The sequence below is a fragment of the Enhydra lutris genome, unplaced genomic scaffold, assembly GCF_002288905.1.
Source record: "Enhydra lutris kenyoni isolate GAN:26980312 unplaced genomic scaffold, ASM228890v2 scaffoldscaffold12, whole genome shotgun sequence".
Taxonomy (NCBI): domain Eukaryota; kingdom Metazoa; phylum Chordata; class Mammalia; order Carnivora; family Mustelidae; genus Enhydra; species Enhydra lutris.
Window position 1 is genome coordinate 80,039,155 of NW_019154096.1, and position 27,097 is coordinate 80,066,251.

A 27,097-nucleotide genomic window follows, 5' to 3' on the forward strand; every position below is an offset into this window, starting at 1 on the left:
CACACACGCACACGCACACATGCATGCGCACACGCACACGCACACATGCATGCACACACGCACACGCACACATGCATGCGCACACGCACACGCACACGCACACATGCATGCACAGACGCACACGCACACATGCATGCACACACGCACACGCACACGCACACGCACACTGAACCTCGGAGAACTCCATGACGGTGACAGTGACTTTGTCTGTAATTCCGCAGCACGAGAAGCCGACTCCGGAAACCACGCAGGAAAGGCTCTGCCGTTGGTTTAATCACATGCAGAATGTGAAAGGCTCAGTGCGCGACACGTGAGCACTGTGTAAGCCAGCCGCAGGCTGGGAAAGGCCATTTGCAAGGAGTGCGACGCATCAGGGCGCATCTCCGGCAGCACAACGTTGGCACCTCTACGGTTCCGTGAGAATTTCCTCTACAGGTTAGTGAGAAACCCAGCTGGCCAGGAGGAGGCCGGGCGGGCAGCTCAGACTGAGGCTGTGCCCACCTGTTCTCAGGTACGAGTGTCCGTCAACAAGACAAGGGGATGGCGCGTGACTCGCCCAAGGGAGGGTCTGGGTCCCTCACCGGCTGGAGACGGTGCAGCGGGGCTGGGGTCCCTCATGCTCCCGGCAGTGGGGGAGAGGCCCAGGCCTTCGGGGACCGTCAGCACAGACCCAGACCCGGGGTGCTCCCACCCCTCCAGGCGACGACGCCACTGCCGTCAGTTCCCGCAGCCGCGAAGCCCACAGAGTCCCATCGAGGTCTGAGATGTTCAATACCCAATGGTCCTGACAGCCCAGGCACCGAAGCCGCAGAGCGGACAGTCGTATGGACGTAAAAACCAGGTTGACTTCCGTGTAAAACGGCGCTACCTCGAAGGACGGTGCTCGCCTTCTATGACGGTGGGAGAGCCCTGCGTTGGCGGCTCCTGCCGTGTGAACGCGCCCCCCCACCCCACCTCAGAGGCACGCGGGTGTAGACGCGGAGCCCACGACGGAGGCTGCGCCCTTCCTACTTCCCTGCACGGCTTTCACGTCTATGCCCTGCTCACCAAGTCCGTTTTTGCACCAATAAGGATTATCTGGGTGTGAGATTATGGGTTTCTTTTCTTCTCTATGCTTCTCTGTTTATTAAAAAAAAAAAAAAGAACAACAACAAAAGAAAAACGAACAAACCTGTTAAATGTGACATAAAAATAGGCAGTGCACAGCTATTCCCAACTCTGCTGCCAGCCCTCCCCACAGGGTAGAAGAACACAGCTGAACGGGCCCAGAGTCGGGCTAAAGTCGGGGGACGAGCTCGGGGGCAGCCGGAACCGAGACCAGGTGCAGGAGGCTCGGGGGCCGCAGACCCAGGGCAGGAAGCCGGTGTTAGGCAGGGCTCCTCCCATGCGAGTCAGCAGCCGGGCGGGTCAGGCCCTCGGTGCCGAGACGGGAGCCGCCGGCAAGAGCACAGTCTTGCATCCGCAGGTCTGTGCGTCGCACCGAGAAGGGGCGCTGGGCTCTGCACCCCGGCACCCGCAGCCCACCCCACATGAACAGGCTAGGGCCCTGAACCGCGCCGCAGGCCAGCCACACTGTGCCTGGAAAGAGCCCAGGCCGCATCGAAAATGGTGCAGAGCTGGAGAGCCACTGATGACCTCGGACCCCGCAGGCTTGGCAGAACCACTCGCCACCGTCCTCGAGAAAGCAGCAGCCTCATGCCGCCCACTCCCAGGCCATGCATCCCCCGCCCAGCCAGAGCACCAGGTCTCCTGGAGGCTCCCGGAGCACCAGCAATAGTCACCCCGATGCATTGCCGCACTGCGTCCTCCCTACAGTGGCCACTGTGGTTTCCTTCTGGTGCCGGGTGCCCCCTGACCGTGAACCCACGCTGCTCCTTTCATGGCTGGCCACGCCGGCCCTCGGCTTCATCAGGGAAGCCCCCACTTAAGGAAAGAAATCAGCGACAGTTAGGAAGACACAGCAAAGAGCATGCTAATCTCTCAGCTCTGCTTCCGAGCCTGGGGCCATCAGTTAAATGTCTTGGCCACCGGCTGCCACCCCGCCACAGAGCTGAGCCAGCAGAAGCGATTCTGTGCACCCTGTTGTCGGCCGAGGGAAGGGAGGGCACGGTGCCTGGGGTCACACGGGACTGGTCAGGCGACAACTCAGCTGGTCCAGGAGAGGAGGGCTGGCTGTTCCCAGCCCCTCAGAGGCTGAGGCCGGAGGGGCTGAGGGGAAGGCCCTGCCCTGAGTCCCCTGCTCCCCCGCAAAGGTCCACCACCAACACAGAGAGCCCGCCGTGTAGCCCCCAGGTACAGGTGCCCAGGGGACAGGGAGGCACGGTGGCGACGGGGCAGGTTCAGGGCAGGTAGGACCCGGGCTCAGCTGAGGCCTCTGGGACCAGGGGCTGCACCTGTCCTCCCGCTGGAGCCGGTCTCTGTAAACTGTCCGAGGCCGCCCCGGAAAGGCCTTCCCTCCCTGTGTTCAGCACGGAGTGGCTGTCAGCCTGTGGTGGCTCCCGGAACCAATGCAACAGGGGCTCCGAGGGGCAGACCCTGTGGAGAGGCAGGAGCCGAGCAGACTCTGGTGGGCGTGTTCCCAGGAAATCAGTGTGTTGCTGGGGCCCAGAGGTGTGAGACTCCAACCCCGCATGTGAACCTGCAGCACCGGCGGCCTGTCCTTGCCGCAAGGCCCACATACCCATGTCCTGGGCCCAGGCCCGAGGCCTGATACGGAGGGAGCGGGCGAGGGCGCAGTTTGCTACCTGAGCGGATCTGGGTGGCATCTGGGGGACGACAGTCTCCCCAGCAGCTGCAGGAGCTGGGAGCATCTGGCTGGCTTTCGTGGCCCCAGTGTCTGCTGCAGAGCCAGTGACCCTGGAGCAGGGTGTGGGGTGCAGACAGAGGCTGCCATGGAGATGACCCAGCACCACAAGGAGCAGGGTAAGCCCACGATGGCTGTAGGCTGCACGGAAACCGCCAGCTGTCACCTCCCACCTCTTCGCCCTACAGGCCCAGATGGCTCCCACTTCTCCCCACACACTCCAAGGCTGTCCTAGCAGGCTCTACCCAGCCCCCACCCCATCCAAAGGCCAGGGGTCCCAAGGGAGAGGAGGGGCACGGCCATCTCCCGAGCGCCAGAGGAAACGGGCCGGGACAGATGAACGTGTGCACGGCACATGGCAGGGCCCGCTGGGTGCAGACCGTGCCCCTCTGGTCTCAGATTCTCCGCATCCTGGGACGTGCTGCTGAGGCCTCTGCAGGCCCGCTGAAGGGAGGCATCCCCCCGACGTAGGCAGGCAGCCTCCAGGAGGAGACAAGGATCCAACAAGGCCCGGAGACCACCCAGACCGCACGTGGGGTTTGCATGCTACAGGGGAAGCCCGGGGGGGCAGGGGGTGGCAGCTCACGGTGGAGAGCACGGGAAGAGGCAGGCTCAGAGCCATGGCCGGCAGACACCACACTGACCACGTGGGCTTTTGCCATCCAGATGAATAGTCCTAGAGGGCTGCGGCCCAGGGCCTGCGTCCCTGAGACCAGCGATGCCTTCAGGGCACAGTCCCAGACCCGAGGTGCTGGGGTGTGCAGCGAACAAGACCGCGCCCTTACCTCTGACATGTGGGAATTGAGAAACAGCGTAAACAACTAATAGATGGGGGGAAAAGGAAAAACAGAAAAAACAGTGCAACTGTAGGCTTAAACCCAAACATACCAACACTTACATGAAAGTAAACGGATTAACAGTCCAGTTGAAAAGCTGACATTAGGGGCGCCTGGGTGGCTCAGTGGGTTGAGCCTCTGCCTTGGGCTCAGGGGTGATCCCGGGGTCCTGGGATCCAGCCCCGCATCAGGGAGCCCGCTTCTCCCTCTCCCTCTGCCTGCTGCTCCCCCTGCTTGTGCTCACTCTCTTTCTCTGTGCCAAATAAATAAAATCTTAAAAAAAAAAAAAAAAGCAGAGCTACTTCCTAGATGAGGTGAGAGTAAACAGGCAGAAAAGGACGTCTCCTGCAAATAGTAACCAAAAGAAAGCTAATATCAAAGTACACTTTAGGCCACGGAGTATCACCGGGGATAGAGAGAGACGCTTCATAATGGCCACGGTCCAGCCGTCGAGCAGACAGACGCACACGTGCCCAGCAGCAGAGCAAAAACTGTGAGGCCAAACCCACAGAACAACAGGAAGAGACTGACGGACAGGACTGGAGGTTTTCTCATTCCTCTCCTGGTCACACAGAAAACGTAAAACACCAGCATCAGGAGCAGAAGGGAGGAGTCACTGCAGATGCTCGCAGGAAAATGACAACTTTATGCCAATAAAGTCAACAACTCAGCCCAAGTGGGCAAATGCCAGTGCTTGAAAGACAAAAGTCACCAAACCTAACATGGGAAGAAACGGAAAATCCACATACCCCACGTCTATTACAGAAACTGAGTTTGCCATTAAGATCTTCCCGCAAAGAAAGCGCTGGGCTCACGCGGCCTCGCTGGTGAACTTGAGCAAACACTGGAGAAACTCACGCAAACTCCCTTGGAAAACAGAGGAGGAAGGAGTCCCTCCAACCGTTTTCTGAAACCTGTGTAAACACGATCCCAGAACCAGACAATGGCATCTCGGGAAAATAAAATCTGGACCAACATGGACATAGGAATCATTGAAGACATATTAGCAAACTGAATTCGATAATAATTAAAGCCCAACTTAGTGACCCGAGACTGGGATTCTATTCAAACACAGCGTAAGTCAGCACAGCGGCAAATAAAGGAGGAAAATCATGGGATCACTCGCACAGATAGAGGAAAAGCACTTGCCAAAATTCAACATCATTAATGATTTAAAACAAAAATCCCACCGCATGAGGAAGAGAGACTTCCTCAGGCTGTTAAGGGCATCTTTGCAAAAGCTCAGCAGACAAGCCCTTGCCGGCACGGTACAGAGCACCCTCCCCAAGGTCAGGAGCCGGGCATCTGCTCTCCCACTTCCGCTGAGATCCCAGAGCCTGCGCTAAGGCAGAAAGTTCTAGAAAGGGAGGAATAGAAGAGATGTTCACAGATGACATGATCCTGACGCGCAAAATCTGAGGAAATCCACAGATGAAATACCAGAATGGTGAGGTCGACAAGGTTTTAGGGTAGAGTCGATATGCAACAATTTTTTAAGTTTATCATCATTATTATTATTGTTATTAGAAAAAAAACAGGACTTTTCCATTCCCATCACAAAGGTGGGTCTTCGCAGGATGAGGGAGGGGGTTCTGGTGGGGAGGAGGGTCCTACTCAGCAGTGAGCGAGTTCTGCAGGACCATGACAGCTGAGTCCCCGCACAGAACACCGTGGAGATGCGGCGGTCCTTGCTGACGGCGCTTGCTGCTCTCAGGGACTAGGGCCTCATCCTCCAGCACCAGGCTGCGGGGGGCTGTCGGAGGCCTGCACACGAGCTGGAGGCTTCTCACCCTCACGGCGGTGGATGAGCACGACGGTGTTGTTCTTGACTTGACTGTGTGAGCACAGAGAGTGGACCCGTGCCCGCCCACCCTCCTCCCGCCTCTCTGGCTCCTCGGGGCCCCTCCCACTTGGGCTCACAGTGGTAGCGGCTGCCCTCCCAGGTCAGTGCCGACTCTCTGTGCTGCGCCTGACTCTAACGCCTCATTGTTTTACATGGTGAGTGTGTAGGGACACACTCAGCACAACGTGTGAGGTTCTGCACGGAACGTACGAAACCCAGCAGAGAGCCAGGACCGGGAGGGGCAGTGCGAGCTGCCGCGTTCACGGTCTGGAAGACTCAGAATTCTAAGAGGCCCTTTCTCTCCGAACCATGGATGGTCTCAGTGCGATCCCAGTCAGTGTCACAGCCAGCGTATTTTAGGAACTGACAAACAGATTCTAACGTGTTTGTGGAAAGGCAAAGAATCCAGAAGAGTCAAAACAATTTTGAGAAAGAAGAGCAAAGCTGGAGGACATCTGCTTCCCAGATGCCGCAGTCGCCAGTACGGCTGGCATCGGTGAGAAGACCAGAGAGACATGCCCACTGCAGAAGGAGCAGGGGAGGAGGAGGAAGAGGAAGAAGGGAAAGGGGGAAGGGTGGAGAGAGGGAAGGAGGAAGAAAGAGAAGAGAGAAGGGAGAGAGAAAGGAAGGAAGGAAGAGAGTAGAGGGAACCTCGACCCTTACTTCTTATCAATACAAAAATCAACATGAAATGGAACATGAATGAAAATTAGCAGATAAAGCTATACAAATCCTAGAAAAAAAAAAGGAGAAAAATCTTTGTGACCAGGAATTGGGCAGATATTTCCTAGAAAAGACAAAAGAAGAGCAAACCAGGGCACCTGAGTGGCTCAGTCATTAACCGTCTGCCTTCGCTCAGGTGATATTCCCAGGGTCCTGGGATCGAGACCCACGTCTGGCTCCCTGCTCAGCGAGGAGCCTGCTTCTACGTCTCCCATTCCCCCTCCTTGTGTTCCCTCTCTCACTAAGTCCCTCTCTGTCAAAATAAATGGATAAAATCTAAGAAAAAAAAAAGAAGAAAGAAAGGAAGAAAGTACAAGACAATACATTTAAAAAAAAAAAAGAGGAGCAAACTATAGAGGAAGAAATTTTGACTTCACCAAAATTAAAAACTCATTTTCCAAAATGTCCTCTAAGAACTAGAAAGGAATCAGACACGCAGCCCTGGCTCCCACACACCAGCCACTCACATACCTGGATTAACCGCAGGAATGAGGAACTCTGGGACGGCAGAAATATTCCCCACTGGACTGAGTGGTGGTTACGTGACTGTATGTATTTGTCAAAAGTCGTTGAATAACATCCTTAAAAAGATAAATTTTACTTTAAGTAAATTCAGAAAACTAAACTTAAAAATAAACCGTATTTCTAAGTGCCAGTAATAAAAAGAAAACCTAAAAACTATAAAAAATAATGCCACTTATGATAACATCAAATAAACATAAAATGCTTGGAAATAAAATTAGTGAAAGATATACAAGACCTGCACACTGTGTACTGTGTGTACTGCGAACTGTGACCCATCACGGAGAGCAACTACACAAGATCAGATATACCATGTTCATGGATCGGGGGACACGGTATTGGTAAGATGCCCATTTTCCCTATAATTGGTACACGGATTTAACATAGCCCCAACAAAATCTCAGCAGATGTTTTTTGTAGCAAGTGGCAAGCTGATTTAAAATTTATGGGTATACAAAGGACACAGAATCATCAAAATGATTTTGGGAAATGAACAAAGTTGGAAGATGTACACTATCTCTTTTCAAGATTTATTGTAACATCATCATAATAAAGACAGCGTATCATTGGTATAAGGAAAGACAAAATGAGACCCCAGAAACAGACTCACACCCGGAGATCAACGGACTTTTGACAAAGGCACCAAAGTGACCCAGTGAGGAAAAGAAGTCTTTCAAGGGATGGCACTGGAATAACTGGGTATCCACATGGGAAAATTAAACATTCTACCTCGTGCTCTGCACAAAAGTGAACGTGGAATTGGTTCTAGACCTCCACTTGACTATAAGGTAGACAAACATTTCAGAGCAGACGTAGAAATCACTGATCAAGAAAGGGGATGCTCGTCAAAACAGAGCGCCGAGAGAAAGAACAGGCCGAGCACAGACTGGGAGAAAGTACGTCAACGCGCCCATCAGAAGGCTGGAACCCGGAACGTCTACAAAATGCCTTCTAAGGAGTTCGGCATTCACGCAGAATTCCGTGTGAGTAGTGCGCACACCCGCACACACATGCACACACACATGATCCGGAGAAGGCAAGGGCTCGAACAGACACTTTGCACACTAAGCTCACAAGTGGCCAATCAGCAAATGAAAAGTCATCCATATCATTAGTCATCAGAGGGATGCAAATGTTCCTCACACCAAAATCTCTCTTTGTTCATCACTTTCGCAACACCCGTCATCTGCCACTGTAGGAAACAAAATTTTCTTGATAATTGTACATTTCTCTGTGACAATTAGATCTGGCCGTGCCTGCTGGAGAGTTCCTGCAGGGCCTTTAAGACACCAGCTGGCCACCCTGCAGGCCAGCAAACACCTTCAGCCCAGACCTCACGAGCACTCCAGGGCCCAGCCAGAGAGAATGGGTCTGGGCCCTGACTGCCCCCGCCTATTTCAAAACATTCCCTGAAAGGAGACCTGGCATGAGTGACACCCATCTGGTCAGAAAGATCCTGGCTGGGGCTGGTCTAATTCTACGTCAACTCATTTCCTCTTTCCACCCAGCTTAGTTAAATGCAACAAGCCTTTATTGAGCACCTACTATGTGCGAGGTCCTGGGGAGCCCAGGGTGAAGACAACGTGGCCGCGCCCTCGTGGCATTCGGAGAGCTGGAGAAGGATGCACACTCCCATGATGGTCTCTGTCTACGGGGCATGTGTGTGCACTCGTGCACATGCACAGACACACACGTGTGCACACACACAGACCCACACTCATGTGCAAGGGCATCATCTCTAAACAGAAAGCCAGTCTCCTTGGCCAGGCTGCTGGTGCTGCCATCTGGGAGGCTGGCTTCCATGAGCTCCCCGGAGACCAAGAGCCCCTCAAGTCCTGAACCCATGGCCATGCCCATATCCCATGTGCGGTGCCCCAAGGGTCGGAGGCCTGGGCTGCTGGCAGGCGCCCCCAGGGCCAAGGGACAGGGGCACCACTGTCTGTAGGCGCTGGACCACGGGCTCCCACCTCATTCCTCCCACGCCTCTCCTTCACAGAGGGCGGCTCTGCCTGCCGCAGGGCATTATCTGCTCACTAAGGTGACAGCAGCGGCAACCACGTCAGGAGCGAAGATACTGCGAGATCGTGTAATTAACGGAGCCTCTCGGGACCTTTCAATTAACTCAGTCTGAGATGAGCCAACTCTTGCTCTCCGGAGTACTGCATTTCTTTAATTAAAAGGAATTTGAGATCATTTTGTAAAGGTCTTTTGGATTCCACTCGACACGCCCATGCAGGTCCAAAGCCAGGTGGCCCTGCCTAGCTCCGGGTTTCCAGAGTCCCCTCAGCTGTCTAGGCCTGCAGTGCTCTCACTCTAAGACTGTACACGCGGGCCTGTAGACGCGTGTCGTCACCGCGAGAGGGTGGGGCTCAGCTTCCCAAGGACTGCGGGCCCTGTGTCCCATGAAGTGCCACCCAACCTTGCCTCCCGGCCCCCTGGCACAGCCCCCAGGCCCGGCCCCGGAGACTCCAGGCCAGTGGAGCTGCTGGACGTGGTCGGCACGGCCTCCACATCCACCTGTGTGCACGAGACAGCCTATCCTAACCTCCCGCCTCAGACAGACGCCGGCCGCGGCAGACAGGCAGGTCTCACCCTCCCCAGAGTCCCAGCTTCTTCAGCACTGGGCGTTTCCAAGGCTCCCTCTGCGGGGGCCCTTGGGGTCCTGCAGAGACGAAACTCCTCCAGGCCCTCAGCCACTCCAGCGGCTTCTTAAAGACATAAGGAGCAAGAACATCCCGGACAGCTGCCTCCGAAGGCCACCACGGCAAAGTCTGGCACACCAGGCATGGCACCTCCTACCTCCACAGGGAGGCGATGTCCCCGTGGAGTGGACGGCCGGGGCAGGCACAGCCCGGAACCTCGCGGGCAAGCAGGCCTCTTCCAGATTTGCCAGGCTCGCAGGTGCTCACACATGCAGAAGTACGTCCTGCCAGCCCCAGCGCTAGGGACCCTTAGAGATGCTCTGGGAGGAACACCAGACCCTCAGCCATGCCTCCATGACACTTCCCAGCCGGTGGCCTCAAAAAATCACGGCTCGGGGCACCCACCGGTGAGTGCAGTGTTCTCAGCTCGGGGCAGTGTTACCCTGGGACACAGGCGGAAGTTCCAGGATGCCTGACTGACAGCCACAGAGGAGGATGGGGGTCTGCTGCTGGCCCCCATGCGTGGAGGCCCAGATGCCACTAATGCCCTGTGGACAACCACCACACGGATCGGTCCGGGTCCTGACGTCCACGCTGCAGAGGCCCCCTGCCCCACCCAGTGCAGGGCAGCCCCCCGGCTCAGCCTGAGGACATCCAGGGGACTCCGTGGGCCGAACCACGCCCTGCCGAGGCCCTGAAGCCTTCTATGTGCCATGGACGGCCCTAGGAGGTGCCAGGACCCTCCACGGAGGGTGGCAGCCATGGGCCTGGACACAAGGCTCACACCTGCTCCTCAGCCGGGTTCCCAGCTCCTGTCAGATGGGCGTTTCATAACCCACCCACACACAGTGCTTCCAGCCTAATTCAGGGAAAGTGCTTTGGGGACACTTGCACCTGCCTCTGCCGAAATTCATCCATCACACGTGGCCCAAAGGCAAGTGCGGTCAGTCCCCTACGTCTCCTTCCAGCAGCCAGGGCAGCTGCCCCCCCCCCCGGCCCACCGCGGCCGCTGCTGGGACGCATCCTAAAGCCCGGCTTCCTGGGCCTGTCATTCTGAGGGACCAGGCGACTTGACCTAGCGGCTCTGACAGCCCAGAACAGAAAGCCACCGCCAGAGAAGATGGGACAGAGTGGTCAAGAGCAGAAGCCAGGGTCTGGCCGCCACGAGGGTCCTGCTGCCGGCTGGGGAACTGGGGTCGCCCTGTGCCTGGTCCCCCAGGGCCAGGACCTTCTCATCGGACACAAAGCTAAGGAGGAAGGCTTTCCAGAGGCAACAGACGAGCCGTACGCCGCTCAGATGCATGCCAGCCAGAGACAGAAATGCCGTTCAAAGGGCTGGTGGCCGCAGGGAGCAGGGGCGGGGCAGCGGGCATGGAGGGCCTGGTCAGGGTGCTGCGCAGCAGGGGCTGTGGTCAGACTCGTGGGTTGGGAACATGGGGAGCCCAGGGAGGATGTGTGGCCCCAAGGAGGGGTCAAACCCTTGGGGCAACAGAGCTTGAGTTTGGAGGGGCCGAAAGTGAGAGTATGAGAAGCACAAGTGGTGGTGTCGAGTCAGAGACTGGACGGAAAAGTCTGGAACGTGGGAGGCAGGTCCGGCTGGAGATATAAATTTGGGAGTCGGCATATGGACGACATTTGAGGCGGCCAATGCGTGAGTGTAGCAAGATGGAGTCGAGAAAGAAGGACCGGCCGAGGGGCCGGCAAGAAGCCTGGAGGATGGTGTCTGGGAAACCACACGAAGGGAGGAGTCTTAGGGGGACCTAGGAGGGGTCCAGCATGCCCGGGGCTGCCATGGGCCAGGGACAAAGAAGGCTGAAGACTGGATATTATGCTCAGCCACATGGAGGGGACCTTCCCCAGAGTGTGGGGCCGCAGGCTTGCAGGAGGGCTGGACACTGCAAGGACAAAGCAGTCCTGGGCAGTCTTGCTGGAATGGGAGCAACAGAGACACGGCCTCAAGCAGAGCAGTCTTGGCACGGGAGAAACGCGGCACGCCATTTGTTCACTCCACAGACACATGTGGAAAGCCCTCAGGACGCGGGACCCCACGGGACCACCAGGGACACAAGGACACAGGGCTCAGCCCAGCCCACCTCAAGAGCCTGTGGCACAAGCAGCCAACAGCTATGAAGCACGGACTGAGCACAACACGCACTGGGGCTCAGCCCTGGCACCCCGAGCCGGGCCTGCAGGCTCCACACCCTCCCGTCAGCGCCCGCACCATGCACAGCTCCTCCTGCCATCCCAGAGCCTCCCGACGTCCGGGCGGGGAGGGCAGAGACACACGCGTTCTGCTGGGTCTGTTCCCAGGAATACAATGCCGGGTTGTAGGTTCAGTGCTGCCCCCAGTCAAAGACGGTGGACATGGTCTAAGGCTGACCAGGCTGGGGTCCCTGTTTCTCGTACCGCTGGGGGCCCAGGGCACCTCAGCACGACGGTGCTTGAAAGAACGGGTCATAGGTTTGGGCTGGGGCTGCGGGCACCCGCGGGGGTTGGGGCAGCGGGTCCACACTGGCTCTGGACGTGAGGGCTGCCCTCTCTCTCCCGTGGGGCACATGTGAGTGTGCGACTCCCACAGGGCCTGCGAGGAGTTTCCAGAGCAGTTGTGTGAACTCATGCTCCCTCTGCCTGTGGCCGTCAGAGTGGTGCGCTCTGAACATAGCTCGTGACGGGCCGACAGGTGCGTGAGGAGCTCAGACTGTGCTTTCCCAGGAGCCCAGGCCCTGGATCCCAATAGATCCTTCCCTGACAGAAGGACCGGGGCTCCCCAGAGAGCAAAGGGCTGGGCCGGGGACCTACCTATTGTGCTAGAAGGAAGGAAGCGCTCCGAAGGCTGCAGCCATGGGGGTGTGCTGAGGATGGGGGCCCACTGAAGAGCTCCCGGGGGCCCACGCTGGAACAAGAGAGGAGAAAGGCACAGAGCCACACTGGATTATGACCCAAAGGGCAATGTGGTGGCATGTGAGTGGGGAGAAGACAGATCTTCGCAGAATTCCAGATCACTTACATAGAGGCCTCCTGTCACGGAGTGGAGTGTGACACCCACCCGTGGTGGGTGTGCACAGTGACGTCCTTCCCAAAGGTCAGCGTGCAGGGGACAGGACAGACCCCCGACAGGGAAGACTCCTGAAAAGCAGCCTCAGCCCGGGGGGTCAAGGTCAACACGTGCAGGGACCAGACGGACCTGCTGCGGTAGGACCCCAGATGCTTTTTCTGAGACCCCGGCGTAACCACCGGGAAAACTACAGACAAACCCTACAAAGCACCTGACCGGTCATCCTCAAAACCGTCAAGGTCATCAAAAACAGGGACAGGCTGAGACGCCGTCGTGGCCCAAGGAATGTCAGGAGAGACCACGGGGTGTCCCGTGGGGCCTGGCACAGGAGAGGGATAGTAAGTAACCACTGGAAATCTGAATGAACTGTGAACTTCACTTAGTCATGACCATTAGTTCTGTGTGAACCTGACTGGCCACGGGCGCCTGGATCACACCCTATCCTGCGTGCGCCCGGTGTTTCCCGGTGAAGTGAGCACTGGCATCCGCAGATTCAGTCAAGCAAAGCCCCAGCCCGGCGAGGGTGGGCATCAGGCCGTCCACCGAGGCCCCAACGGAGGAGGACGGAGGCTTCTCCCTTCGTTCCTGCCTCACCTTGGGGATGGCTCCGCGCAGCCCGCCGACAGAGTGCTGCCCTCGCCTCGCTGGACCCGAGGCCCGCGGACCGTCGACCGGATGGCTGTGCGCCTCCCTGGCTGTGGGAGCAGCCGACTCCTCGAAATAAATGCCCCGACAGACGTGCACACGTGCGCCCGTGCCCTGCTCTGCAGGTCTGCGCCCCCAGCGAGACCCGGCTGGGATGGGACCTGTCCCCGCAGGCTCGGCCTGCGGGGCCGCCTGACACGCCACAGTGGCGCAGGGCACTCCGCGGAAACAGCACTGGGACTCGCTGCTCTGCCTTCCCGACTTGGCTCTAGGCCTACGAGATTCTAGAATAAGTTCATAAGCAGAAAGTTTTCAAAAAGCTGCACATGCTCTGGGTATGGGAGCGCGGCCGGGAGGCAGCGGATGGACGCACGGGGCTGTGGTCTCAGTGCCGAGATTACATAAGACACTGAATTTCCTCCTATTTTTTCTTGTCACTTTTCATTATATAATAAAAAGCTATAAAGAAAAAAAAAAGAAAAAAGAAAAAAGAAAAAAAAGGATCGTCCTGGCAACAGTGGCCGTCAGCTGGAGGAGCAGCGCGCAATTCATCACCCGAAGCGGGACACGTCTGCTGGTGGCAGGGAGGCCGTTAATCACCCCGCCTGGTTGGCGGCCACGGGGTCGCGCTCAGCTCGCGGGGGCCACGGGGTCGCGCTCAGCTCGCGGGGGCCACGGGGTCGCGCTCAGCTCGCGGGGGCCACGCGGTCGCGCTCAGCTCGCGGGGGCCACGGGGACGCACTCAGCTCGCGGGGGCCAGGGCGCGCGGTCAGCACAGGGAGGCAGGATCGCTGGTCGCGCCCTCCCTAAGTCCCTAAGCACAGGTGGGCCTGGAAAGGAGCTGGGTCAGCAGGGTGGCAGGCTGGGAGTGCCGACGAGGGCCCACGTGGGCCGGGAGGGGGGCCCCACCACGGAGTGCATCCTGCGGGCTCCGTCCCCATGGCCCCTGCCTTGGCGTCTGCACCGTCGACTTCCGGGGGCTTCAGCCACTTACTTTGGGGTCTTCTGATTGTCGTGGGCTCTGGGTAAAGGGCACAGGATCCAAATCACTGGGGACTCCATGGTCCAACTCCCAGTTCGACAACACGCCCTGGGAAAGAACCACAGAGACGCCCCCACCCCCGCAGGCCTGGAGTCTCCCTTCTCAGCCACAGTTGCCCTGTAAGCCCCACAGCCAGCCTCCCTACCGCAGCCCACCCGCCCTGTACCAGCGCCTGCCTGCTGCCCCGAGCACCTACTGGACGGGCAGGCCCGCCCTGGGTTTTCCAGCTGCCAAACACCACCACAGGACCCCTTAGTGCCGGCACGCGGGTCACATGTGTGGACAGAGCTCCCTGTCTTTGTGATGTCCTTCCTTCCCATGTCCTTATACCCCACTCTCTGTCATGTGCTAACTTTGCAAATCATCCTTTCTGCCTGAGAAGCTAAAATGCAACTTCAGAAACGCAAGATGACCTTGATTCTTGAAGAAAAAGAAAACACAGGAATTGGGCCAACACAAACAGACATGGCCGAGGACAGCCACATGTGGGGCCCCCGGCAGCACAGGGGTCTTGGAAGTCAGGATGCTGGTGACTCACCAGCAGAGTGTCCGTAACCAGGTGGGGACAGAGGTTCACAGCCTCCCGGCTTCTTGGGCCCCCTGTGTTGCCCCTCAGAGGCCTGAACCCAGCTGTGTGTGTCCCAGGGTTTTCAGGGACTCAGAAACAGTGACCACTGCACCAGGTGCTGCTGGGTCCTCCTCTTGGCCACACTGGCATCCCATGAGGCCCCAGGTTCGATGTGGCCTAGAGCAAACTCACACACCAGTGCAAGGGCAGGTATGAGGCAGTGGTCCTGATGCCCTGAGAGGCCGGCCAGGTACCAGGGGCTTCTAGTTCATCCTGGATCTCCCCTGCCCTGCCCTCCCCTGCCCCGTCCCACTCCATCTGACAGCCAGCCCCAGCCAGCCACCCCCAGGGGCGGAGTCTTGGTGCTGTGCGTTCCCTCTCCTGAACCTGAGCTGGGCCAGGGACCCGCTGCAGCCCGCGGAGTGTGGTGGAAATGACACGGTGCCCATCCACGCCTCTCCTGTGCCTCGGCCTCAGCGCACCTGGCGTGGCGGGAGGAAGTCCCACTGCCCCACTGAGGAGCCCAGTGGACATGGAGAAGCCCCAAGACCACGGAGGACAGCTGCTGGTTTAAAATATGCCCACACAGTCTTTGACATTCGCTTCGAAGGATGGAACCTGACCCCCTTGAGTGTGGGCTGGGCGCGGTGGCTGGCTGGGGACACACGGCCTGGGTGGGGTGACCACACAGGACCGCGGAGTCTGGTTCCGAGAAGGCACCCGGGCTTCCCCCTCTGTCTCCCGTCTCGTGGAGAGGCTGGCCAACACGGCGTGAGGCCACGCAAGCAGCTCCATGGAGAGCCCCGTGGTGGGGACTTGGCCTGGGAGCAGCCCCCCCCCCCGAGCTGTAGACAGTGCAGCCGCACAGGGACCGCGAGGGGACCCTGAGCCACAGGCACCGGGGGAGCCCCTCCCGGCCTAACGGCTCACAGAGACGGAAGGGACAGGACTGGAGCCGCGAGGCGTAAGTGACCAAAAACAGGAAGAGACAACAGAGCGGACAGCGAGAACGAGAGCCCCGGGGACGTGACCAGGGGGCACCGGGAGAACCCACGTTGGGGACCGAGGACACCGCCGCGGGGTCCTGGCTCTGCAGGCGTCACGGGCAGCAGGGAGACCCGCCCCACACCCCCCACCTGTCATGAGAGACTAGAACAGGGGTTGCTGTGTCACTAGGTTTCAGGGTGGTTCATCACCAGGAAAATCTAAGGGTGCGGAGACCCTGCCCGCCCAGCCCCCCGCAGGAAGCTGGAGGGAAGGACATGGGCCAGCCAGGTGCCAGGGGAGGCGAGGGGCCTGGACGCGGAGCCCGAGAGCACAGCAGACCCCTCCTCGCCTGCACAGGTCACCGGCAAGGACAAAGGAAACCCACGCTGGGACGGGCACGAGCGTCTGTGCCGCGCCTGCTGCACTGACAGGAAGAAATGGCAAACTCGTCTATTTCTTGCTTTTGCCACAAGTTCCGCCTTGTGCATACGAAGCCTGAGGAGTCATGATGTGAATTCTGAAAGCAGACCTTTCTGAAGTGAACTTTCTAGATCACTGTGAGAAAGTGAGTGCACTCAGCTCCTATTTTTAATAAGTGGGGGGCGACAGTGACTCCTACCCACACCCTCTCCTGGCTTTGGAGCCTAAATAACACCCCCAGGATTTTCACAGGAGCGACACGAGCCTGCGCCTGAGCCGCCGCGCCAGGGGCCGTCCGTGGGCGCCGTGTCACCTCGGGAGAAACGGGGGCCAGGAGGGGCGGCCCTTCTCTCAGCTGAGTGGGGCGAGCCGGGCGAGCGCCCCGGCGGCCCTCTGCCCTTGGCCACACCGACAGCGGCCGGCTGCCTCGTTTTTTAAAATAATAGATTTTAGGTCAATGACAGAACATTTTTTAGTGAAGCAGGCATCCCAGATTTTTAAAATAACAATAATTTTATTAATTACAGCTTCTCCCAAATCATCTCAAATTCTGGTAGTTAAAATCATTCAGCATTTGAATCCAGCCGGTGTCTGCGGAAGGGAAGGGAGCCCAGCATGTCCTGCGGGGCACCCGGCCAGCTCGCCACTTGGGGGAGGGCACACCCCAAGACGAGCTCGGCACAGCGATGCCATCAGGGGAAGACATATCGATCCCCCCTAATGGATGGGGAGCGGGATGGAGAAGACTTGCCTGCTGAGGACAGCAAGGTCTAGCCATTGCTTGGCGCATCAGCCAGGAGCAAGAGCGGCCACAAAAGCCTTACGTTTATCTGTGGTCACACGCGGACTGCAGCTGGACGGGCATGAAGAGACACATGGTGGAACGTAGCTCTAAGGGGGGCAGGACAGACAGGACAGGAAGGAGGAGCGACACCAGGCGGGAGGTCCAGTCTTTCACGAGCGTGAGCGTCGAACCGGACTGAGCTTCCTACGGTCAGGGAACTGAGCACAGGCCCTTGAAATAAGAACCGACGTGTTCTCAGGAGGGCCTGAGTGGCTGCTGGGGCCCCCCAGGAGGACAGACCGTCCCCATCAGCCCCTCAGGAGGCCCTTGTGCTGGGGCTGGGGCCGGGGCCGGACCCACCGTGCCTGAGCTCCCTCCAGGTGGCCAGCTCTGGGACAAGTGTCTGCACAGCCCTCAGCAACACGCGCTGGCTGCACTCCCACTCGCAGCCCCAGGAGGGGGGGGGTCGGAGGAAAGGTGCCAGGTCCTCGTTGGCAATGAAGGGAGACCACGGAACGTGCAGTGGTTTCGTGGACAAACCAGAGACAGGGTGCCGTGCCCTGCCCGGCAGCTTCACACCGAGAGCCAGCATGTCCACAGAGGACCACCAGGGTGTGTGGGGTCCCCCATCCAACGCCCGTCGCCCTGCACACCGAGCCCCGGGGAACCAGCAAGGGTCGCAACACGGCGGCCTTTCCTGGACTCGAGTTTCAGAAAGAAGGTGCGCGCCTTCGTCCCCGCTCTGGCCGGCGTGCCGTGCCGTGCCGTGCACGAGGAGATCCTGCTCACGGTCCAACAAAACCAGCGAGCGACGCGCAGCCAGGGATTCCACCGCAGAAACAGCCTAATGTGCTCAACCTCGGAAAGCGGGGCCCCGGCAAGAAGACCCCCGGCCGCCGGGCCAGAAGGCATTCCAGACGCGCGGGAAGCTTCCACGTCCGCAGCAGCAGGAGGGGCACACCAGGCTTGTCAACCGGCAACGGCACAGTAGTAACAGGACACCACGGCCGGAAACTGCCAGAAAGGAAGCTATTGATGAATCTGACCACGTGAAAATTAAATACATCCGTACCCAAAACCCTAGCAGCACTGCAAGACAGGCGGCACACGTGCGCGGGGGTGGGGAGGGGCCATCTGGGGTACGGCTTTGTAGACCCAGAACAGGGCCAAGGCACGGGGCACCACGGTCCCCGCAGGAAGCACGGGCTCGGGTGGGCGCCAGTAATCCACAGAGACAGACGCCCGACGTGAGAAGCAAAGAGACCCTAGGTCCCACCAGTAGCCAGAGAAACTCAAAGTATCCGTATAATCCTTTTACCTTCCAGACGATTAGAAATTTAAAATATCGCTAGCAGCCAGAGCTGGTGGGGGTTCAGGGAAGCCTGAACATGCCCGGAACGAGCGATGGCTGGCTCTGCGTCCCCACCACTCTGCGCTCTGCCCTCCGTGCCCCTCACCTGGGCCCCTCCCTGTCTGCTGCCAGTCCCCCCACGTCCCCCTGGGTCTGGGTACCCTGCACGCAGCAGCCACATCCTCGGGGGCCGTCACGGAAGGCACGCCCAGGACAGCCCCCGGCGCACAGACGGACGGTTTCCTAAGGACGCCAGCGGGCCAGCTGTGTCACGATGCCTCCCATGGACACAACTCGGGGGCGGTAAGGTCTTCCATACCTGCAGGACCCTGAACGCCCAGAGATGCTCATTGCTTGGTTGTTTGTGATATTCAGGAAAGTAGAAACACCCCAGGGTCCCACAGCAGGAAAGGAAGGAAGCAGAGAACGTCACGTCTACACCAAGGAAGGCTAAAGGGCAGGGACTCAGCCCTGGCCACTGGTCAGAACCACCAGCCTGACAAGATACGGGTGCAGAGCTCCAACCCCAGCGGGAATTCCTGGGGGGCGGGGACCAGGCAGCCACAGTTTTAGGGGCGCCATGGAGTGGAGCTCCCAGCCGGGTCCGAGGGCTTCTCGTGTGAACCCAGCCAGCACATGCTACGGATCCAGCAGATGCTGGCAGCACCCACTAAGTAAGAAAGCAGGTTACGACCAAACCACGTATGAAACGCGATCCATTTCTGCATCAAAGGAAAAAAGTGTGTTTCTCCATGGCTGGAAGTGTGAGAACGTTCCTAGAGCAAAGCCGCAGACGACGCTCACTGATACGTTCACTGCAGAGTCTCAGTGCTAACCCTATGCGTCTGGACTCTCCTATTTAGGACAATTTTAAGAAAAACAGGAAAGCATGCACATGTATACATCTTCATGCTTCTGTAATTAGGAATAAACAAAGGATTTATTCATTTCTTTATTTTTACATTTTAAGAAAGGTGACTTGAGAATCTGGTGGCCTCCCGCCCTGGCGTGCTGTCCACCCACCCAACAGACCCAGGCCCGGTGTATGATGGCCTTCAAGGGCTCCCTTATTCCCAGTTCTTTCTCGGGGAGCAAACCTCACGGTAATTAGTCACCCCCCAACTAGGAAGCTAACGTCACTTGGGTTTGAGTGCTGATCATGACTGCGGAGAAGGGCGGGCGCCCCAGCCTCATGCCACACGGGACGCTGAGACCATGAGACATGAAGGGGCTCACACAGGAGTGTGGCTCCAGGGCAGGGCCGCCAGGGCAGGGCAGGTCCCCAGGCAGGCTCGGATCCACAGCTCCCAGAAGTCAGCGAGGGATGGCAGCGGAGGAGGCGTCAGGGAGAGCAGGGAAAGGTGCCCTGGTTCCAGCGTGAGACAGAGATGCAGAGACCGCACCACGCCCGGGCCCCGCCAAGCAAGCACGGGCTCTAGACCCTGCGGGACTGACAGGGACAAGGACACTTGTCCATCACAACCACACTTTTCAGCTGGGATTTACCTGGTGCTCTGTGAAGCTGCCCTTCTTTTACCCTTTCTCTGCATACCGAACTTGATATATTAATTGAGAGTTTTAATCCAAAAAAATTCATCAGAAGGTCTTCCGTCACCATAGCAACTGTGCAGTCCCGGTAAACGCTCCTCTCCGGCGCCGGCGCCAGCGCCGCGCTGTGGCCTCTTCAAGCCGGCATGACAGTGGCGGTAGCAGGAGAAACGCGACCCCTGGCTGAGGGGCTGAGGGGTTCTTCACACTGGGCCCGGAAAGGAGCTGGGGCTCAGGGAACGCCGCCTGCCTCCCTGACTCTCTTTCCTCTGCCCCAAACCCCATTCTTTTCCTCTGAATAAACCCACGGCCCTCCACAAGCCTGTGCCGGGATGCTTGAGCCGTAGCGCCCGGACATGACACGCACACGTGGGACAAAGCACCGTCTAGACCGACAACGCCCGTGGCTGCTGAGCCCAATCTCACCACGCAAAGCCTGGAGGAGTCCCAACGGGGCGTTCAATTTGGGGATGTGGCCGCCGTGCCAAGGGATGAGCGAGTAACTGATGGTCACGTGTGCCAGAGAGTGAGCACCTGTAGCCAGAGTCAGCCCCCACTCCCCCACGCTCGGAGCGGCTGCTGCCTCCGCCGTCCTACTCCAGGTCCATACAGGGGTGGGGGGATGTGCTGAAGAATTCCCAAATCAGATTGTGAGCAGTATCAACAGAGTCTGTGCTCTTTTTGCCTTTTTAATCATCATTGAAATCTGAGCCATAAATACACCGTGAGCAAATAGAAAAATCCCACGTTAAAAAGCTGAAGGCAGCCGCGTGCGACATCGATTTCTCTATCTCCACGTTCTCTGCCTTGGAGAGCACAAGGCTAAGACACGGAAAGACTGGCCAGCTCTTGGCCGACGCCAGCAAGCGCTGAACTCAGATGCGTCTCTCAGACATTTTCTCATCACGCAGCCAGAGAAGCTAGACATCAGTCTGCTTTCCGATCAGTTCTTAATGCACCCTGGGCTTTCTTTACTCGGAATATTTATGTTCAAACAAAAATGCATAACATAGGAAACAGTCACAGCACTGAGTTCTGCTTCCCCAGAGCTCAGAACACAATGACAGGCAGACCCGGGACACCCTGGACTGACGTGCTGGGTCGCAGATGCCCCTCCCTACTGACCGTGGCCAGGCTGAGCAGCCCAGCACCCCCTGGGCAGCCCAAGGCAGCCTCTCCATTGCACCAATGACCCCCCAGGCATGGCCTGCACATTCACCACCACTGGCCTGCAGTCAGACTACTGTGATTTCCTATCAGGTTTAAATTATTCATCAGAATAAATAGCTTGGCCCCCTGTGTGGAGCTGTGGTCTAAAATTATAAAAGACCCATCATACCTTTGCAGACTGCCTACAGATGAAAAATGCATATTTCAACTATTTTAAGAAAATGTCAAAAAAACATCAAATGTGTCATCCTTGTACCATTTAAATTATCTGCATGACATCTGTAGAAAAGAGCTGTATGTTTGCGTGTGAATATATGCCAGGGCCAGGGCCCCAGAGGCGGACCCTCCCTGCCGGTGGTTGCCACGTCCACGGTGGCCCGTCACTGTCTTCGGCAGGCGCCTGCCTCCTCCAGGCCACTCCAGAGATGCGGGTGGGTGGTCTGGGTCAGGCGCTCTCCCTGCTGGAGGACCCGAGAGGAAGTTCTCAAAGGGAGTTCCCAAAGGGCAGGTCTCTGCACAAAAGCAAAGCCATCTCCACCGCACATCTGAGCCCCTGCGGGGAACACGACACACCGTTCCGCAGACCGAGAGCTCCCAGGGCGGGGGCGGGGGCCGGGCCACCTGTGGGCGCGCATCTCTCTTCAGAAGCGGGCACGCCGCGGAGCAGAGCAGACCGGCCGCGCGCGCCCCGACAGGAGCACGAACGCAGGCGGCCGCGGCCGCGGTGGGCAGCTAAGGCCGGACCACTCTGGCCACGGACCCTCACCCCGCAGGGCGGGCGGCCGCCTGCTCCCGCACGCTGCGCCGCCGCCGGACACGGAGGACGCAGGCGGGAGCCCCGGCGCGCGTGGGCACCGCACGCACCGCCCGCGAGTTTCCTCGGAAACCGAGACGCCCCAGGACGCCCCCCCCACCCCCACCCCGGCGGGTCGCGGCGTCCGGACGCGAGGAAATCCTGCGGCCGCGGCGCCCCTGCGAGAGCGCCGCGGGCCCCCGCGCTGTCCCCGGAGCGGCCCGGGGCCCCCGCCTGCGGCCGCACTCACCGTCCTCCTTGTCGTCAAACACCGGCCTCCGCGCCGCGGCCGCCGACATGGACGAGCCCATCCGCTTCTTCCACTTGCTCACGGGAACAGGGGGCGCGGCTGCGCGCGGGCATCGGCCGCGTCCCGGGCCCGGAGCTGGCCGGCGGCGGGCGGCGGCGGGGCCGGGGTCGCGTCGGGTCCGGAGGGGCGCGCGCGGCTGGGGGGCGGCGAGCCGGGGGGCGCCGCCGCGCTGCTGCCCCTGCGCTCCGCGCCGCTCCTCATGGCCGGGCCTGGGTGTGCGCCGCGGCCGGAGCCGGGGACATGGCCCGCCCGCCGTGCGCGGAGCGGGAGCGGGAGCGGGAGCGGCTGGCAGCGCTCGCCGTGCTCCCCGGCCTCGGCGCTGGCCCGTCCTGGCTGCGGGGCCGGTGCCGCCGACTGCCCGCGCGCGGGGGTGGGGCCGGGGCGGGACCGCGGGCGGGGCCTGGGCGGGGCCGAGCGCCGGGGGCGGGGGCGGGGCGGGGCCGAGCGCCGGGGATGGGGCGGGGCGGGGCGGAGACCCGGCGGGAAGGCGCGGGGGTCCCACCGCCCACCTAGAGGGGGCTGGTCCGCACCGACACTGGGGCCGCAGCACCGGCTAGGAGGCCGAGACAAGAGCGAGGGAGGGAAGGGCACGATTTCCTCCGGGCATCCTGGGGACCCCAAGGGATGGGAAGGGCGTTGGAGACTCAGGGCCCCCCTTGGGTCTCCCCGCGCCCGCGGCCTTCGCGAACAAAGCCGGATGCGGGGCGGCCTTCAACTTTATCCTGCGGCTCTGCGCTTCGCGAGGCCGCGCGCCGGGCCGGGAGAGGGGCGCGGGGAAACGGCCGCGCGGAGGCCAAGGCTGGGCTGGGGTCGGCGCGTGCGGGCGCGTAGTCCCGGCCGGATGCCCAGCGCGCCCTGCGGCTGCGCCCGGGGAGGGACGAGGCGGGGCGGGCCCTCCGCGGGGAGCCGGGCTGCGGGAGCGCGCACACTCAGGCTCTCGTGAACCCGCGCTGCCGGGGTCTCCTTGGCTGGGTCCCTCGGGTCCTGCCAGTGAGGCCGCCGGACCCCGAGCCGGAACGGGAGCCCCTGGTCCGGGTACACGCCGCCGGCCCTCCCAGAAGCCGTGCGTGTGCGTTGACCAGAGTCCGCTGGCCCGGCCCGGGTCCGACAGGGGCCTCGGCGCGGGCCGCTGGATCCTCCACGGCCTTCGCGGCGTGTTTGCGGGGGGCGCGAGGTGCGGTTTGACCTCTGTGAGCCTCCCCCGCCCCTGCTCGCAAGGCCACGGGAAACCGCGGGAGCAACCGCGGGAGCAAAGCGCTCAGCACAGCCGAGGTCCCAGGAGACGCTTTCCGCATGGCCTGGCTCCCTGCGCCTAGACCTCGTCACTGAAGAATCTCTTGTGGAAGCCTTAAATTCTGCCCCGCAGGCAGGCCCAGAGCCGGGCGTTGCTTCCTCCCGCCCCCACCGCCGCCCGGTGAAATCCTGGAAGGGCCTCCTGCTTCCCCGCGGCGACAGCGGATCCCTGTCCCTGAAGCTCTCCCACGCCGCGGACCCCCCTTCCATGCACACCCTTCAGCCCCTCACAGCCCCTCTCCTGGCTGGAGCCCTCACCCCAGCTCACGGTATACTCAGTCCTGGTGGTCCCCACGACAGCTTCTTTTCATGGAAAGCTATGCTCACCCCACCTTCGAAATTCCGTGTGGCTCCTTGACTTGCTTGACCTAGGAGATGTGAGCAAAGGCGATCTTTTATTTCTGGGCCAGTGTCCGCCTGGCTAAGAGGGAGCCCGCGCCACTTGGGACCACCTGCTGACCAGCCTCAGACGTGCGAGGTAAGGCGTCCGCAGGGGAGCAGTTACTTTGATGGGAGCAGAACCTAGGTTAGTGCCACTGACCATCTACCCACTACCTGGCCCGACACCTGCTCATACCCTGTCTGGACACGAAAGCCTCCCAGATTGGGCTCAGCCTCCCGCCCGGGAGCTCCAGCCAGCAGCTCTGGTCCAGGGCTCCTGTGCACAGTTGCGATTTGCCAGTCGCGGGTGCTGACAGAGCAGGTGCCCTGCAGGAATTCATCCTGCGGGAGCAAAAGCAGAAATGTGTTTGGGGGGGCAGTGAGGCAGGGGCTATGCTTGGAGCCTCTGTCACCCAGGGCTGCACATCAGAATTCCCCCAAACCCACAGCAGTCTCGCTCGGCTTGTCCAGTGCAGACTGACCACGCTTCATGTCCTCTCCTTCCCAGACCGTCTAGACGGGCAAAAACAAAATAAAAAGGTATAACCAACCCCCTTGCCCCTAGAGGAAACAAAAGACAAGATTTTATTTTTTTCAAAGATTTTATTTATTTGAGAGAGAGAGAATGAGCCATAGGGAGAGACAAAGGGGGAGAGAGAGAAGCAGATTCCCTGCTGAGCAGGACCTAGAGACCATGACCTGAGCCGAAGTCAGATGTCCAACCAACCTCACCACCCAGGCCCTCTAAGACAAGACTTTAGAAAGAAAAAAAATATTAATGGGTTCAGAAAACGTTTGGAAAATTTACAGGGGCCATTGGAGAGCCTGAGGGCTTGTAGGTAACAGGGAGCACAAGGGGCAGGGCCACTGAGGGGCCAGGGGGGGGGCGGTGAGAGGAGCAGAGGAGCCACAGGGTGACCTCCAGCAGCGGGCAGCTGGGCATGGATAGTCTTTCTCCGGAAGTGACCACGACTCTTGTCTCACAGGCACCAGGCTCAACGCAAGACAGCGAGGGGACCAGCAGAGATGAGTGGGGACATCTGCACACTGAACTAGGAGTCCCAAATGCCCAACCAGGCACTTGCCCCAGGGTCAAGACACGGGAAGAATCCCCTCAGAGACACTGAGCGCCTCTCGGGAGACCCCTGTGCCCCAGGGTGGTGGGTCCCTCACAGGCCCCAGCAGAAACGAGCAGGAACCAGCTCTTACCAGGGGCCTGTAGCTGGCCTCGGGGCTCAGGCCACGGCTCTGTCCGGGAGACCCCCTGTGCCTGGCTATGGCGCAGGGTCCCAGGAAGGCCAAGGATCGGATACGCAAGCTGGAGCAGGTGCACAGAGGGGACAGGAGAGAGGGGACAGGAGACAGAAAGCTTGGGCGCTGCCTCACCTGCGGGCAGACCAGGTGGCTGCAGCCACAAAGGTGACGGTGGAGTTCAGGGGAGGCTGGAACGGGGGCCACCTGTGAGCGGAAAGGGGGCAGTGAGGCCAACAGAGTGTCCCTGGGCACCACTGCTGCTAACACTGGTCAGGAACGGAAGCTAGCTTAGGGCTAGCTGTCCCGTCCCGGTGACGGGGTACCGCCAAGGACTCAGTACCAGATAAACACGCCTACTACATCAAGCATGCAGGAGCGCACCCGGGATCGTGGGTGGCGAACGATAACGGGGCCACTTCATGGGGTGGCTGGGCGGGGTTCTGAGAGTTGAGCACATACCAGCAGCCCTCTGAATGCCTGTGGCCCGGAGCCGAGGACGCTGGCCCCGAGGCGGGAACAAGCCGGCGTGCAAGCAAAGGAGGGGCCCGGGTCACTGGGGGACAGTGAGTGCCCCTGAGACAGGGAACGCAGAACAGCTGGAGCTCAATTTTGTATTCGAGAATCAGTCTCTGAAGCCCAGCACAAGTGTGCCTTGGTCTCTAATTTGTCCAGAAAAGCACTGAGTTGGGCAGTCACATAACTGGGACCCAGCACTGCCTCCAGTTCCCAGGCAGGTTCCGTCTGAGGTCACCGTTGTGACACGGACACTTGGTTGCATCTTCGGGAACAGCCCTTTGATCAAACTCCGCTCAGACTGCCTGACTCGCCCGTGCGGTTTCCGGCTGAGGGCGCGATACCGGAGAGGCCCCGGGAAATGGGCGGCAGAAGCTCGACGGGATTCCAGTCCTGGCGCTCACCCACGTGCAGGGCCCACAGCGAGCCTCCTCCCGGGCAGGAAGTGGAAACCAGGGGCCATCAGCCCTGGGGCTGCCGGGGGAGGAAGGCAGGGCCTTGGGAATTCGAGCGCTGGGACCACTGGCTGCTGGTGACAGGGCTGGTTCTGGAGGTCCTGAGGCTCCGGAAGACTCCGGAGAATAGTGAGACGGAGGAGGAGCCGTACCACATCCCAGACAGGCCCCTCCACTGCGGTGCTAGGTCCTAAGCAGAGGCAGTTCAGTCAAGATTTCTTCCACTTTATAACCAGGTTCCCTTTTCCTCTGGTTTGCATAGCACGTTCCTGGTTTTCATCCCAGACCTCGCCGTCTCACCCCCTTTAACCCACACATGTCCGCCCACACCATGGTCATGGTGAAGTGTGTGTCCCCTAAGATAACAGCCCTTACTTCCTTCTGAGCTCCCCACAGCCGACCTCAAGGAGCCATATTTCCACTGTCTGTCCACGCATTCCGGCTGGTTGCTGAGACCCAGCAGATCATGCAGGGGGACCTGCTTGGTTTAAACTCAGCTGATGGCAGATGCCGGCCACCTCTCTGTAGCACAGGTCGCCACACATCTTCACAGTAGCCCCTGGCTTAGCACTCGGTTAAATAGCTCCAAGCCTAGTTGACACCTAAAATGAACCATGACAGCTGTGTTAGAGTGCGGTGGGAGGAAGCGGGACAGTGAGAGTCAGATGGGGACATCTGGGCAGACATAGCTGAGGTGGAGGATGTTGAACCCCAAAATGTCCCGGAGCCTCCCTTACTGGCAGGAACAACCCTTTCTTCCCTCTCCCTGTGCACAGAAGCTACTGGGTGGTTGCACCTGAGACAGGTGTGTCTCAAGCTGACACCAACTGTTTTCAAGCACCCCCCTTCACACCGCCCATTGCCCAAAGGCCCCTAAGAGTTAGATGGTCAGATGGTCAGGAGACCCCGGAGCACTGATGGACAAGTACAAAGACTGCTCCTGGGAGACAGACCCTTCTGCAGAGAGAGAGAGAAAAGCTCCCCGCTCTGCAGACGGGAGCAGCCGTCAGAGCTGAGTCTAGAGGCGTGGGCCCAGGGAGGAGGAAGGCAGGCTCCGGAGGGCCAAACCCACGGACCCAGCTGCACCGACCGGGTTTGACAGGCGGGTCTGAGCACCTGGAGGCAGCTTTGATCGCCACCAAGGCTGGGTGAGGCGGCA

At 59.6% G+C, this 27,097-nt stretch overlaps 1 protein-coding gene across 1 annotated transcript in view; it reads right to left on the reverse strand.

Annotated features, from left to right (window-relative positions):
- Positions 1-22,243, reverse strand: part of LOC111145205 (serine/threonine kinase 32C) — a 78,851-nt gene extending 56,608 nt beyond the window's left edge. The window contains 2 exon segments of the mRNA XM_022499938.1: positions 21,983-22,063; positions 22,066-22,243. Of these exon segments, the coding sequence (XP_022355646.1) occupies positions 21,983-22,063; positions 22,066-22,243 (259 nt within the window).
- Positions 22,244-27,097: the final 4,854 nt, after the last annotated feature.